Source organism: Alnus glutinosa, chromosome 5 (assembly GCF_958979055.1).
Source record: "Alnus glutinosa chromosome 5, dhAlnGlut1.1, whole genome shotgun sequence".
Lineage (NCBI taxonomy): Eukaryota > Viridiplantae > Streptophyta > Magnoliopsida > Fagales > Betulaceae > Alnus > Alnus glutinosa.
The window spans coordinates 16334975-16349231 of NC_084890.1; the positions used below are offsets into that span (position 1 = coordinate 16334975).

Sequence of the window (14257 nt, forward strand, 5' to 3'; positions counted from 1 at the left end):
GTAACTGTTAGTAGATTAAAGAGTAGTTCTCTTTTCCTTTCTCATTTTAATAAGAAAATTAAGATAAGCTCTTTCCTCTGCTTACACTTGAATTAAGGAATAGCTTTCTACGAAGACAAGTTCTACCAAGGCCAGGATCTGAAAGGGAAGATTCACTTCCCGAAATTCCTAGTGACATGATTCCTTCATAAGCTACTTGGTGAATTGTTGTACTGTTAGTACAATACTTGGTGGGGATAATTGCCGGGTAGCGGACTACTGGGTCATCCTGATGAGGAGTCAAGGAAGTGAATTGTTGTACTCTCAGTACAATACTTGGTGGGGATGATTGCCGGGTAGCAGACTACTGGGTCATCCTGATGAAGAGTCAAGAAAGTGACTCGGCCCCGTTTGAAAATCTCCCTTCCCTTCCCTCCCCTCAGAAATTTTTTTGAATAATTGAAAAATATAATTGATGTTTGTAACTTCGTTACCCAGAAGATTGCGAGGGCGGTGGGTCGGATCAAGATCGGACCATGTGAAAAGAGCTAACTAATATAATACGTTTTGAAAATTAGTTCTGGTATATATATATATACCAGACCAGTAACCACTCAAAATAGTCTTAATTCAACCAATTACGAGGCTATGAATGTGAATCAGGATCAAATAAATTTTGGTACATACAAGAGCAACGACGAAAAATATCAAAGACAATCTAAAGAATAATCTAAGAAATATAGTAGATGTGTAAAAATTCAAGTACTCAAAAAGGGAGAACTGCTTCATCCTGCTTGTATGTAACATTTCTTAATTATCAATAATCGATACATGATACATGGAAACATGACCAACTGCAAACTTTAATCAACAATTGTACCCAAAATCTACAGAGTCAAAATCTATCCTCTAACATGTATGAATCTGAAGCTTTCTTAAATGTCACCATCAGAGTTAAGGTTGTTCAGCTCAAAACTTGGGTCCACCTTTTTCCCTCCTTTGTATAGGAGAAACTTTCAGCCCTCAGGATCAGTGAACATAGGGCTATCAAGTTCACCCATACTTGCAGAAGCAAAAGACTCAAAAGATTCCATTGTTGAGAGGGAAGAAGCAGTGTCATCCGAATCCGTGACAATCTCATCAGGTAGAATTATGTGATCTTCATCGAAATCGGATACATCTGACCCAGATGCTCCTAATAGCAGTTTGTTTATTGCTGACTTAGCAGTTTCAACAAACCATTCATCCTCAGGGAGTGCACTAATGACATAGCAGTTTGAGTTTCCAATGAAAAACAAGGGTGGGAAGGGGGAAAAGGAAATGAGAGAGAGAGAGAGAGAGAGAGAGAGAGCACAAAGTACCTTTGTGGGTCTATGCCTCTAGCAGAGAAGGTCCTGATTGCGCGAGCGATTATGGCTGATGCAATCTGGTGCACATGCCGAGATGGGTAGCCGGCAAAACGTGCAATTTCAACAGTGAAGTGCATATCAAGAATTAACTGCCAAGACAAAGTCAATTTTCAGAGAGAGCGAGAGAGGTTTCAGAGAGAGGTCATTCAGCCCAGTCGATTTACGAAGATACATGAATTGCTCTCAATTAAGGGTCCTCCAAACCATTTGAATTGAAATGTCTTTCTCAAACTACATGCACTAACAAAGTTAACTTCAAGAGAGTCGAATTAACAATATACTGCACTAAAGGACTTGTAGACATGTTGTGAGGCACCAGAAAAAACAACATCAAACCCTTATATATTTTGCATAAATTGCTAGGAGGAATGGATACTTCAAAACCTTTGGATTGTTGGTATCCGGCGCATATCAGACATGCAATGACTCAGACATGGCCAGATACGTCCAATACCTGTTCAAAAATATAAAAGTAATTTTGCATCTCGGGCACAATCTGGAAACAGTCATGGCCCAAGAAGGATTTGGCTGCTATATATATATATCACAATCACTGTCCACATTCCTTAAATCTCACTTTCTGTTTCTTATGTCTCAGACGTGCTGCCACAAAGAGCGATTGTGCCCCTCTTTTACAATTGACTATGGCCCTCGGCTTCAATAACTCTGCTTCAGCACAGTGATTGGGGCTCATTGTAAGGGGTTCTGTTGGAGGTCGTGCACCATCATGCTTTTGCGTTGATCAGGGCTCATACCACTGTCAGACACCACGTCCAACTCCCCATAACACCGTCCTAGTCCTACGGTACCCTCTCTCCTTTCAGTTCCTTCGTTTATTTTTTAAATTTTTACCTCCTTTGACTTTCCTAGTTGTTAACAAATTCAATTGAAAATATGTTTGCTTCCTCTGTTATACTTGCCCTGAAAACAAAATCCTCCGTTGCTTTTAATTCCTTGATTCTTTAACAGTAGACTTGAAATGAATTATAATAGTATACTATTGCAGGTTAATATCTACGAGAAAATTATGGATTCTTATTCTCCTAGCAAATATGTGACTGGTGATTCAGATGATCGTGCTCCTCTTTGGAAATATGTCACTAAATTGAAACAAAGAAGTAAAGAAGTTGGAAACAGAAGCTTTAGACCAACTATTGTCAAGGTGTTTGCAAGGGATCCTATTCTAGAGTGAAGGCATATTTGTTAGAAATCAACAATGGGATAAAAAGCACGTCCTAATGTGTCACTAGAGCATCCTGGAGAGATACAAAGTATGGAAGGAGAAGCCTAAACAAGTCCCATGACACCTCCTTATTCTAGAAAATTTAGCTCGAATGCCTCCTTTGACCTACTTACCTATCTTGATAACATTGTGTGGATGGGACTTCTAATGGAGGAGAACGGGAGGTTTCTGCGTAGGTGGTCTGTAGAGTCAAAGGATTTCGAAATGGAGGTGGGGGGAGGCGCTGCAGGCTTGAGGATTCGTGAAAGATGTCACGGCTTGATGAGGTACATTCTCCTAAATAGAGACCAAACAGCATGGCTCCTTTGAGAATCTTATGGTAGTAAGAGACTCAAGGGTCATCTGGAACCAATCCATACTTGGTTTTCCTAGGATTTTTTTTTTTTTTTTTATTTTTTTTTTTTATTTTTTTATTTTTTATGTAGTGTCAATTCATTAATAAAGCGTAGAAGGACACAACCCTAATACATAGAAAGTATACGAGAGTACCCCTAATAGGAACAAACAGAAAATAAATTTAAAAAATCTGTATAAGTAAAAACATTCAAGCTATGCTAAGATGCTATCCAAATATACAATGTGCTGAGCAAACACTTAGTTCCACCATCGATATCTCTACATCTTCATAGTGTCACGCATTCCGCTCCCACCAAATACACCACATTAAACACAAAGGAACTAACTGCCAAACTTTCTTTGCTGGACCATACCCAAACGACACGCCCCAACTAGTCAGCAATTCCAGCACCATTTGTGGCATAACCCACTCTATCCCAAATAAAGTAAATGTTACTCCATAGATTTCGGGCAACTTCGCAATGAAGTAACAAATGTTCTATAGACTCCCTACTCTTTTTACACATACAGCACCACTCTATCACCATGATATTCCGCTTTCGCAAATTGTCATGCATCAAAATTATACCTAAAGTTGTTGTCCATACAAAGAAAACCACCATTGTCGGAGCCTTAATGCGCCATATTCTTTCACGGAAATAAAGGGTCATCTTTCCCATTTAACACTTCATAATAGGACTTCACTTCAAATAAACCACTTTTGGTGAAGTTCCAAATTAACATGTCATCCTCTCTATGTCGAACCGAAATAGAATAAAGCCGAGCGAAGAAAAAAAGTACCATCGTCATCTCCCAATCCTAAACTGGACGCGTAAAAATAACATTCCACTGAATAACTCCATTTTGAACAACCAAGTTTTCTGCCACCACCGCATCTTTATTCCTCACAATACAAAACAAATCTGGAAAACATTGCTTCAAAGATCTCTCTCCACACCACCAATCATGCCAGAAACTTACATGAGACCCATCCCCAACCTCAAAACGAACAAAGTTCCTAAACTTATCACATCCCCTCCTAATATGTTTCCACACACCCACTCCAAAAGTACCCAACACTTCTTTTGAACACCACCCACCCTTTAAACTCTCAAATTTGACATCAATCACCAATCGCCATAATGCCTCTCTCTCCCTACCATACCACCACAACCATTTCCCCAAAAGAGCTCGACTAAAATGGATGAAATTGTAAACTCCCAACCCACCCGAATACAATGGAGTACAAATCTTGTTCCAATTCACTAAATAAAATTTGGCCTCATCTCCAATACCACCCAAAGAAAATTCCTTTGAAGTTTATCAAGACGATTAGCCATGCCCACTGGAATAGGGAACAACAAGTCATACGTTGAAAGGTTGGAAAGAGTACTTTGAAGAAGAGTCAACCGACCACCCTTCGACAAATACATTCGCTTCCATCCAACCAACCTTCGTTCCATTTTCTTAATGACACCATTCCAAATAGGCACAGCTTTATAAGAAGCACTCAACAGCAAACCCCAGTAATTCATAGGCAAAGATGCAACTCGACATCCAAGGAGTTGAGCCAACCCTTTGACATTCTCTACCTCTCCAATAGGAACAATTTCTGATTTTTCTAAATTAATCATCAATCCTAAATTTGCCTCAAAACATAAGAAGATACACCGCAGATGTCAAATTTGTTCTTGCACACCACAAAAAATAAACATGTCATCGGCAAACAGTAAATAATTCACAACTAAAGCTTCAGAATCCTTGTCCCACTGAAAACCCTGTCAAGTGACCTTGATCCATTGCAGCAATCAAGATCCGGCTCAAAGCCTCCATAACCACCACAAACAATAAAGGTGAAAGTGGATCCCCTTGTCGCAGCCTATGAGTGCTATTAAAAAAACCCAACGAGGTTCCATTCACAAGAATAGAAAATCTCACTGTAGAAATACAAAGTCGCATCCAATGTTACGGTCCTCCGTAACGGGGGATGGACGATGGTAATTTGGATGAGGGTGCATGTGATAGTAGGGTATTCGAGGTATCCTGGGCCTCCTAATGTTAGGACTATTCGAGAAACCCTAAAAAACTCCCAAAGCAACAACCAGAGTTAAATATAATTTTTCTTCTTCTTTTCTTTATTGATCACTCTATTAGGTTTATATAGAGATGATTAAATAAGGGAAATATAATACGTAAATATTAATTCTAACTCTAATGGGAAACAAGTCCCTTATTTCTTTCCCTAAAATCCTCCTTACTCTAATGGGCAACAAGTCCCTTATTTCTCTTCTTAAAATCCTGCTTACTCTAATGGGAAATAAGTCCCTTATTTCTCTCCTTAAAATCCTGCATTTATTCTCCTCGTAGGATTCTTGCTTTATGAGCATTTATCCTACGTTTACAATGGGTCCTCTTGCCTCCTCTTGCCTTAATCAGCCACTTTCTTCTCCACGTAGTATTCTTTTCCATCTTAGCCATGTTGTGCAGCTCTCAAAACTTTCCTTGGGAGAGGCATTGTATTCGGCAGCTCACTTCTTTCTTTCTTAGTCATGGTGTAGACCCGTAACATCCAAGCTCTCCATTTCTCCCCAAAACCACACCGCTGCAGCAAATAGAGTAAGTCCCAATTCACATGATCATATGCCTTTTTCCAAATCCAGCTTACACAGCAGCACAAATTCCCCCGATCGAATTTGACTATCCAAGCATTCATTAGCAATAAGCACTGAATCCAAAATTTGTCGACCGCCAATAAATGCAATCTATGTTTGAGATGATCTTTCCCAATACTGACTTAAACTTGTTCACTAGAACTTTGGAAATAATCTTATACATCCCCCCACCAAACTAATAGGGCGAAAATCTTTCACATCCATAGCACAAGTCTTCTTTGGAATCAGAGAAACAAAAGTAGCATTTAGACTCTTTTCAAACTGACCTCGATTATGAAATTTTCCAAAAACAGCCATAAGATCAAATCCCTGACCACAACCCACACCTCATTCTCCTCAAACTGTTTTTCTAACCAAATACTTTCATCCGCATCAATGGCCCCCAAGAACATTGTTCAAAATACAGTTTGTTGTAATACTGTACTATATGCTCCTGGATCTACACAAGATTCTTGGACGTTGCACCATTTATATTCAAAGAGTCAACATGATTGAATTTACGATGTGAGTTGGCCACTCTTTGAAAAAAATTTGTGTTCTTGTCCCCCTCCTTCAACCACAAAGCTCATGATTTCTGTCTCCAGATCATTTCATCAAATAGAAGAGTTTTCTCCAGCTCTCTCAACATATCTATCTTTCGAACCCTTTCGTCTTCCTCTAAACAACAACAGTCTTCAACTAAGTCCAGCTCTCGAATGCCCTACAATAATTCATTCGTTTTCTTCCCTACATCACCAAACACTTCCTCATTTCATTTTTTCAAATCCGTCTTCAAAGCCTTCAACTTTTAGCCAAAATGTAACTTGGTAATCCATAAAACTCATAGGACAACCACCAAGTTTTAACCTGATCTACAAAACCATCCGATTTCAGCCACAAGTTTTCAAATTTAAAATACCTGCTCCCTCTTCTTGGCGTCCCACAATCCAACAACAAAGGAAAGTGATCAGATAGAAGTCTTGACAATCTCCTCTATGTCACTTTAGGAAAACGTTCTTCCCACTATAAAGAAATTAAGAATCTATCAATTCTGGACCATGTTTGATCTTCCTGATTATTTGACCAAATAAACTAGCCACCTTCAAGCGATAGATCCACCAAATTCTGCATGAATATAAAGTCTAAAAACTCTTCCATTATGACAGAAAAGCCGGCAACACCTAACCTCTCACTTGGAAAACGAACGACATTAAAATCTCCCCCAATACACCATGGCATCTCCCACCAACTCATCAACCCAGCTAACTCATCCCACAATCCCATCCTATCCCTGTCATCATTCGGACCATACACCCCCCCAAATGTCCTGTTAAAGCAGATAAATCCTAAGTGATATCTATCACGGTTTATAGTTATCAAAGTAGCTTTGTATTTATCAAGAGTCCTACTTAGAGTTTATATTTGACTGTAGTTCTATAATAATAGTATATCTCGGTTGTATATCTAATCAGCTATCATAGCTATAGAGTTTCATTAGGATAGTATCTTAGTGTTCTATTAGGTTGCTATTACCTTGACAGCAACGCATGTATAGAGTTAATCTCCTATAAGGATTGTGCTTGTATTTCCTATATATATGAATATAAACCACATTCAGTGGTAAGGAACAAAAGAGGTTTTACACAGAATTGTTATAGTTCTATTATGGTATCAGAGCTATTTTATTGACTAACGTCGTATAGCTCCATTTTTCTTTTTTTTTCCCTCTTGCTGCGATGTCGACCCCTGAACCCACTACGCCTTCTAAGGTTTCCAACCCACCGCCGTCTGCTCCTGTTCTCCTCACGGTTCCAAACATGAATCCGTCGCTACACGTTAAGCTCACCAAATCCAACTTCATCTCCTGGAAAACTCAGGTTGATGCCTATCTCCGAGGCCAAGATGCCCATGGTTTTGTCAATGGATCCTCTGTTTCCCCTCCGCAGACTATTTCGAATCCCATCACTGTTGATGGTGCTCCCGTTTCCATCTTGAATCCCAACTATGTCACCTGGTACCAGCGGGATCAACTTATTCTAAGTGTGCTGATTTCCACTCTTTCCGAACCCCTAGTCTCCCACGCAGTTGGGTGTGCTACGTCTTGTGCTCTGTGTATGTCCTTGGAGAAGATGTTCACCTCCCAATCACGAGCTCAGATGATGCAAGTTCATTACCAGCTTGCTACATCCAAGAAAGGTAACTCTTCTGTTACCGATTATTTCCAGAAGATGAAACTTTTGAGTGACACCATGGCTGCTATTGGTCAGCCTTTGAATGATTTTGAAACTGTGTCATATATTCTTGCTGGGTTGGGATCCGAACATGATCCTTTTGTCACCTCTATTACCACCCATGTGGATCCTCTTTCTCTTGAGGAAATCTATGGTCATCTATTAGCCTATGAACTTTGGCTGGAACAACATCTATCCACTGTAGACATCGTTCAGCCTTCTGCAAACTTTACTTCTCGATCTCAGGATGGTCGTGGTCGAGGTTTCCGTGGCCGTGGAAACAACTATCGTGGTGGAAATCGAGGACGTGGACACCCTTCAAATGGCCATGGCCGTGGCTCTTCTTTCACCAATACCACATCCTCTCAACCTCGACACACTTGTCAGGTATGTGGTAAACAAGGTCACACTGCCATACGGTGCTATCGCCGTTTTGATCAAGAATTCCAGGGTGAGCTCTCCACCAATCCTCAGGCCTTTTACTCCTCACCGAATCTGATTTCTGATGACAATTGGTATCCCGATACTGGAGCCACGCATCATGTCACCAATGAGATGAATAATCTCAATGTGTCTTCTGAGGAGTATACTGGAGCAGACAAGATTCGTGTTGGCAATGGTTCAGGTTTGTCTATAACTCACAAAGGTTCAACCACTATCTATTTCTCGTACTCAATTCTTACTACAAAATCTTCTCCTTGTTCCAGATATATGTAAAAATTTACTGTCTGTTAGTAAATTTGCCCTTGATAATAACGTCTTTTTTGAATTTCATTCTACTCATTTTTTGATTAAGGATTGCCTCACACAGAGTCTTCTGCATCAAGGCCCTCTTAAGGATGGTCTCTATCAACTCCAACATCTGAACCTTTCATCTCAGTCAATAAAGCATGCTCTTCTTGGTGTGCGAACTTCAGCAAACACTTGGCACGGGCGATTAGGACATCCTGCTCTTTGTACCGTCCAGCGTGTGCTTTCTACTTTTCGTCTTCCAGTTTCAGCAAATAAAGCTACTCCTTGCTCGGCCTATCAACTTGCCAAAGGACATCAGCAACCTTTTTATGTTTCAAATTCAGTTTTCAGTACTCCTTTAGAGTTAATTTATTCGGATGTTTGGGGTCCTTCCCCAGTTCTTTCAATCAATGGAAATAGATATTATGTTTCGTTTATCGATGCTTTTAGCAAGTTTACTTGGTTGTTTCCAATCTCCCACAAATCTGAAGTTATGAATGTCTTTGTTAAATTTCAACTTATGGTCGAATGGTTGTTCAATACTAAAATCAAAAGTGTCCAAACCGATTGGGGGGGTGAATACCATTCCCTCAACAAGTTCTTTCAATCCATTGGCATCATGCATAGATTGTCTTGTCCTCACACTCATCAGCAACAAGGTTGTGCCGAGAGAAAACATCGTCACATTATTGATACAACTCTCGCTCTCCTTGCTGCCAGTGGTGTTCCTCAGCGTTTTTGGGATGAGGCGTGTCAAACATCTTGCTACCTCATAAATCGCCTTCCCACTCCAAGTCTGAAAAATATTTCTCCATTTCAGAAACTCTTTGGTAAGCCCCCTGACTACTCTTTATTAAAAGTTTTTGGGTGTCAATGCTTTCCAAATCTGCGGCCTTATAATACACACAAGTTTGATTTCCGCTCAAAAGCTTGCATATTCATGGGTTATAGCTCTCATCACAAGGGGTATCGCTGTTTTCATCCTCAAACTGAAAAAAAATTTGTATCACGTGATGTTGTCTTCCACGAGTCAATTTTTCCTTTTACCAACTCCACCTCTAGTGCCACGTCTCCCTCGGCCAGCCCATCTTCTCCAACTGAGCCTTCCATAATTGCCACACCAGCACCTCTCTCTTTGTTTTTTCCGCCCCGTGTCAGTGTCTCCTCTCTACCTCGTGTATCCTCCCTTTCTAGTTTACCTCCGGCTGATCCTATTGTGCATTTAGACTCTCCTGTTTCTCCATTACCTGACACACTTGCAGGCTCTTTTATATCTCCTGCTGAGACACTTACAGGTGCGGATTCCTCCATTGCGCCAGTCCATCCACGGATTCATCCTATGACTACTCGGGCAAAGAATAATATTGTTCAGCCACGAAAGCTACATGATGGGATGGTCCGATATCCCATTGCCCGGGCATTACTCACAGTCCAAGATGATACTTTGGCCGAACCAACTTGTTTCTCCAATGCTAATACCATTCCATAATGGAGAGCAGCAATGCAGACAGAATTCAATGCTCTTCTCCAAAATAAAACTTGGTCCCTTGTTCCTCCTACTACTGCCTCAAATGTCGTTGGTTGTAAATGGGTCTTTAAGTTGAAAAGGAAAGCGGATAGCACTATTGAAAGACACAAAGCACGTCTGGTTGCCAAGGGATACCACCAACAAGCAGGCCTTGATTTTGGAGAGACATTCAGCCCGGTTGTGAAGCCTACAACTATCAAAACAGTTATGTCCATAGCCTACTCTGCTGGCTGGGTTATGCAGATTGATGTCCAAAATGCTTTTCTTCACGGCTTTCTCTCTGAAGAGGTATATATGCAACAACCTCCTGGTTTTATACATCCCTCTCTGCCTCATCACATCTGCAGATTACATAAAGCCCTTTATGGGTTAAAGCAGGCCCCTAGAGCGTGGTTCTCTCGGCTAAGCACCAAGTTACTTGATCTTGGTTTTATTGGATCCAAGGCAGATACATCCTTGTTTACTCTTCACTCTCCTTCGGCAACTGTTTTTATTTTGATATATGTCGATGATATTATAATAACATCCTCAGTTCCTTCAGCTATTGATGCTCTCCTTCAACAGCTTAAGCTGGAATTTGCTGTGAAGGAACTTGGAGATCTCAACTATTTTCTTGGTGTAGAAGTTCTCCACTTGCAATCTGGATTATTGCTCTCCCAGCGTTGTTACATTCTAGATTTACTCAAACGGATCAACATGTTGGAGGCCAAACCCATTACTTCTCCTATGTCTACCTCTCATACACTCTCAGCATTTGTTGGTGATCCAATGGATGATCCAACCCTGTTTCGTAGCACGGTAGGCTCTCTTCAGTATCTCTCCCTCACACGTCCAGATTTAGCTTTTGCAGTCAACCGGGTGTGCCAGTTTATGCATCGTCCAACAAAGGTCCATTGGCAAACTGTTAAATGCATTCTAAGGTATCTCAAGCATACTGTCACGCATGGTCTACTTCTCACCCGGACGAATTCATCTCAACTTCAGGCCTTTTCTGATGCTGATTGGGCGGGATGTCTAGATGATCGGAAATCCACGGGTGCTTATTGTGTTTTTCTTGGGACAAATCTTGTCTCTTGGAGCTCAAGAAAACAACCTACTGTCTCTAGGTCCAGTACAGAAGTGGAATACAAGGCTGTTGCAAATACCGCTGCTGAGCTCTTATGGATTCAAGCTCTTCTTCGTGATCTTGGTATAAAACTGCATTCTCCACCAAAACTGTGGTGTGATAATATAGGAGCAACATATCTCTCGGTAAATCCAGTGTTTCATGCAAGAACAAAGCACGTGGAAATTGATTTTCATTTTGTTCGTGATCGAGTGGCAGATAAATCTCTTCAGGTTCTCTTCATTCCGAGTCAAGATCAGCTTGCCGATGTATTGACCAAATCGGTTGTTGCCACCAGATTTCGAGACTTCTGCTACAAGCTCCACGTGCGCTCTCCCCCGTTGAGCTTGCGGGAGGGTGTTAAAGCAGATAAATCCTAAGTGATATCAATCACGGTTTATAGTTATCAAAGTAGCTTTGTATTTATCAAGAGTCCTACTTAGAGTTTATATTTGACTGTAGTTCTACAATAACAGTATATCTCGGTTGTATATCTGATCAGCTATCATAGCTATAGAGTTTCATTAGGATAGTATCTTAGTGTTCTATTAGGTTGCTATTACCTTGACAGCAACACATGTAGAGTTAAATCTCCTATACGGACTATGCTTGTATTTCCTATATATATGAATATAAACCACATTCAGTGGTAAGGAACAAAAGAGGTTTTACACAGAAATTGTTATAGTTCTATTATGTCCATACAACATTATCGCTAGTATTGCGCAGAGAACAAGCAATTGCATATCTTCCCACACACTCCTCCACTTTCTCCACCACTCGTCTATCCCACATTAACAAAATCCCCCCCGATGCTCCACTTGCTCCCTTATAGCACCAATCTACATAATGGCAGCCCCATGAACTCTGCACCACCTCCCTTGATATAATTGCCATCTCTGTCTCCATTAAGCATACAATATCTGCCTTCCAATCCCTTATGGTTCGTTTGGGTATTGAATTTTTAGAATTAGAATTGAATTCTAATTCTATTTACAAATATCGAGGTAAAAAATTGTGTTTGGGTGTTGAATTTTGAGATTGAAAAATATTATATTTTAATGGTAAGAAATGATTGGAGGTTTAAAAAGTTGTGTATAATGATTGGTATTTTGAAAAGTTGTGTGAAATAATAATTTAAATAATAATAATTTATTATATATTGATTATTTAATTAAAAAAAATAAATAATTTTTTTTTAAAAAAAATAATTGAAATCAAAATTAAAAATTAAAAAATAAATAAAAAATGAAGCAAAGGGTGGCTGCCGGGGCAATGGGGGTGGCCGCGCGCCACCCCTAGAGGAGGTCGGGGGTGGCCGCGCGGCCTCCCCCAAGGGTCGGGGGTGGCCGCGCGGCCACCCTCAGTACTCGGGGGAGGCCGCGCGGCCTCCCCCAAGGGTCGGGGTGGCCGCGCGGCCACCCCCAGTACTCAGGGGAGGCCGCGCGGCCTCCCCCAAGGGTCGGGGGTGGCCGCGCAACCACCCCCAGTAGTCGGGGGAGGCCACGCGGCCTCCCCCAAGAGGGTCAGGGGTGGCTGCCAGCCGGCAGCCACCCCTCTGTTTTTTTTTTTAATTTCATTTTTTTTTTTTTGATTTAAATTATTAATATTTTATTATTTAAATGTGGGACCCACGCGTTTTTTTAGTCAACTTTTCCTGCGCGTGGGTCCCACCATTAATCTGAAAGACAGCCTTGAGAATAATAGAACTCGGGTTTTTATTCGGGTTTTTTGCGGGTGTGATGCGGGTTTTTCGGATTTTGAACAAATACCCGAGAAGAAAACTTATTCTTCTCTGTATCCAAACCAACTTTTAGTATCCCCCTAATCTCCAACCTTTTCTTAATCTCTAATCCCTCTGACATTCCACATTAATATTTTAGGCTTCATAAAAAGCGAGATGAGCCCCTTCCCCTATGTCGACCTCTAACAGATTGTACGTCCTTCTCATAATTAATAGACCAAGCCAGCCTATCTAGTTCCCGCTACCCTTTTGCCTCTAATGTAGACGGATAAATATTCTTAGATTCCGCAATTGATAGGTCTCGGGCAACTTCCATCATCTCAAACAATGCCAACAATTTGTCCTCATAACTCTATCCACCACCCACCTAGGTGACACCCTAGGGTGATGCCCGTCTCCTCCATCCACTGCCAATGGTGTGAGTACCAGCGGTTCACACCTCTCCAATTTCCCCTTTATATCCTCTTCTTCATACTGTAACAAGAGATCTTCAGGTAGGTAGTCCTGCATATCCAAAGAAAATTGATACATAACTCCCTCCTCCTCTCCCACCACACCCATGGATGTAGACCCAATTTCCATTCTACCCACCTTGCTCTCTCAGAAAAAACTCTCCACTTGCTTCCCCACTGAAAAAGCTTTGGTTGTGTAGCCTTCCACCTTGACATCTTTTGCCAAACAAGGCACCAGCTCGAGATTGTCTACTGCATGCCTCTGAACCACTTACTCTGAGTCAGACCCAGAATTTTCCATCACAGCAACCAACGATAAACCGCTGGATGCATGTGGAACTGGCAGTATGCCTCGATCAGCTTCTGACAAAACATGTGCAAGTCCCTCTTCAACGACAGAACCCATCTCACCCAAACTGGAGGCCTCTTCAACTTCATCCAAGCCAAACCCAAATTGGTGAGAACATTCTGGTGCCGACCCGTGTGTTCCAACCACCATCTCCTCCGGCTGTGTTCTGGCTAGCAGCGAGACATACGTTTTTCCTCCTCCATCACTCGACACACCCTTAGTTACCGGAACGGTGGCCTCATCCCCAACTCTATTGTGGACCGTAATCTTCTCTTAGCTCCGGGTAGGTCTTGCTTCAGCCTTGGCCATCCCCTGCTTCACTCTCCAAATAGCCATAGATTGTGGATTGCGACATTGTAGACCAAGCCAGATAATCCTGACTTTGGACGATGGGCCACCTCTTCCTGTCCCAATTTGGGTTGTGAACTAGAAGCATACCCACATGGGCCTTTACCTTTGACCCCACCAGGCCCACAATCTTTAGTCCCCTCTTTCAAT

At 41.4% G+C, this 14257-nt stretch overlaps 1 protein-coding gene and 1 non-coding gene across 5 annotated transcripts in view; one reads left to right on the plus strand and one right to left on the minus strand.

Annotated features, from left to right (window-relative positions):
• Positions 1-750: 750 nt before the first annotated feature.
• LOC133868303 (exocyst complex component EXO84C) overlaps positions 751-14257 on the minus strand; it is a 40553-nt gene continuing 27046 nt past the window's right edge. For all 4 annotated transcript variants that reach the window (XM_062305129.1, XM_062305126.1, XM_062305127.1 and 1 more), the window contains 2 exons: positions 1341-1477; positions 751-1239 (listed from right to left, as the gene is read on the minus strand). In XM_062305129.1, coding sequence (XP_062161113.1) covers positions 996-1239; positions 1341-1477 — 381 coding nt within the window. In that variant the 3' untranslated portion in view covers positions 751-995. The remainder of the gene's footprint in view (positions 1240-1340; positions 1478-14257) is intronic.
• LOC133869993 (small nucleolar RNA Z247) lies at positions 7885-8024 on the plus strand. Its single transcript, XR_009900614.1, has one exon. It is a non-coding gene; the product is annotated as a small nucleolar RNA Z247 (small nucleolar RNA).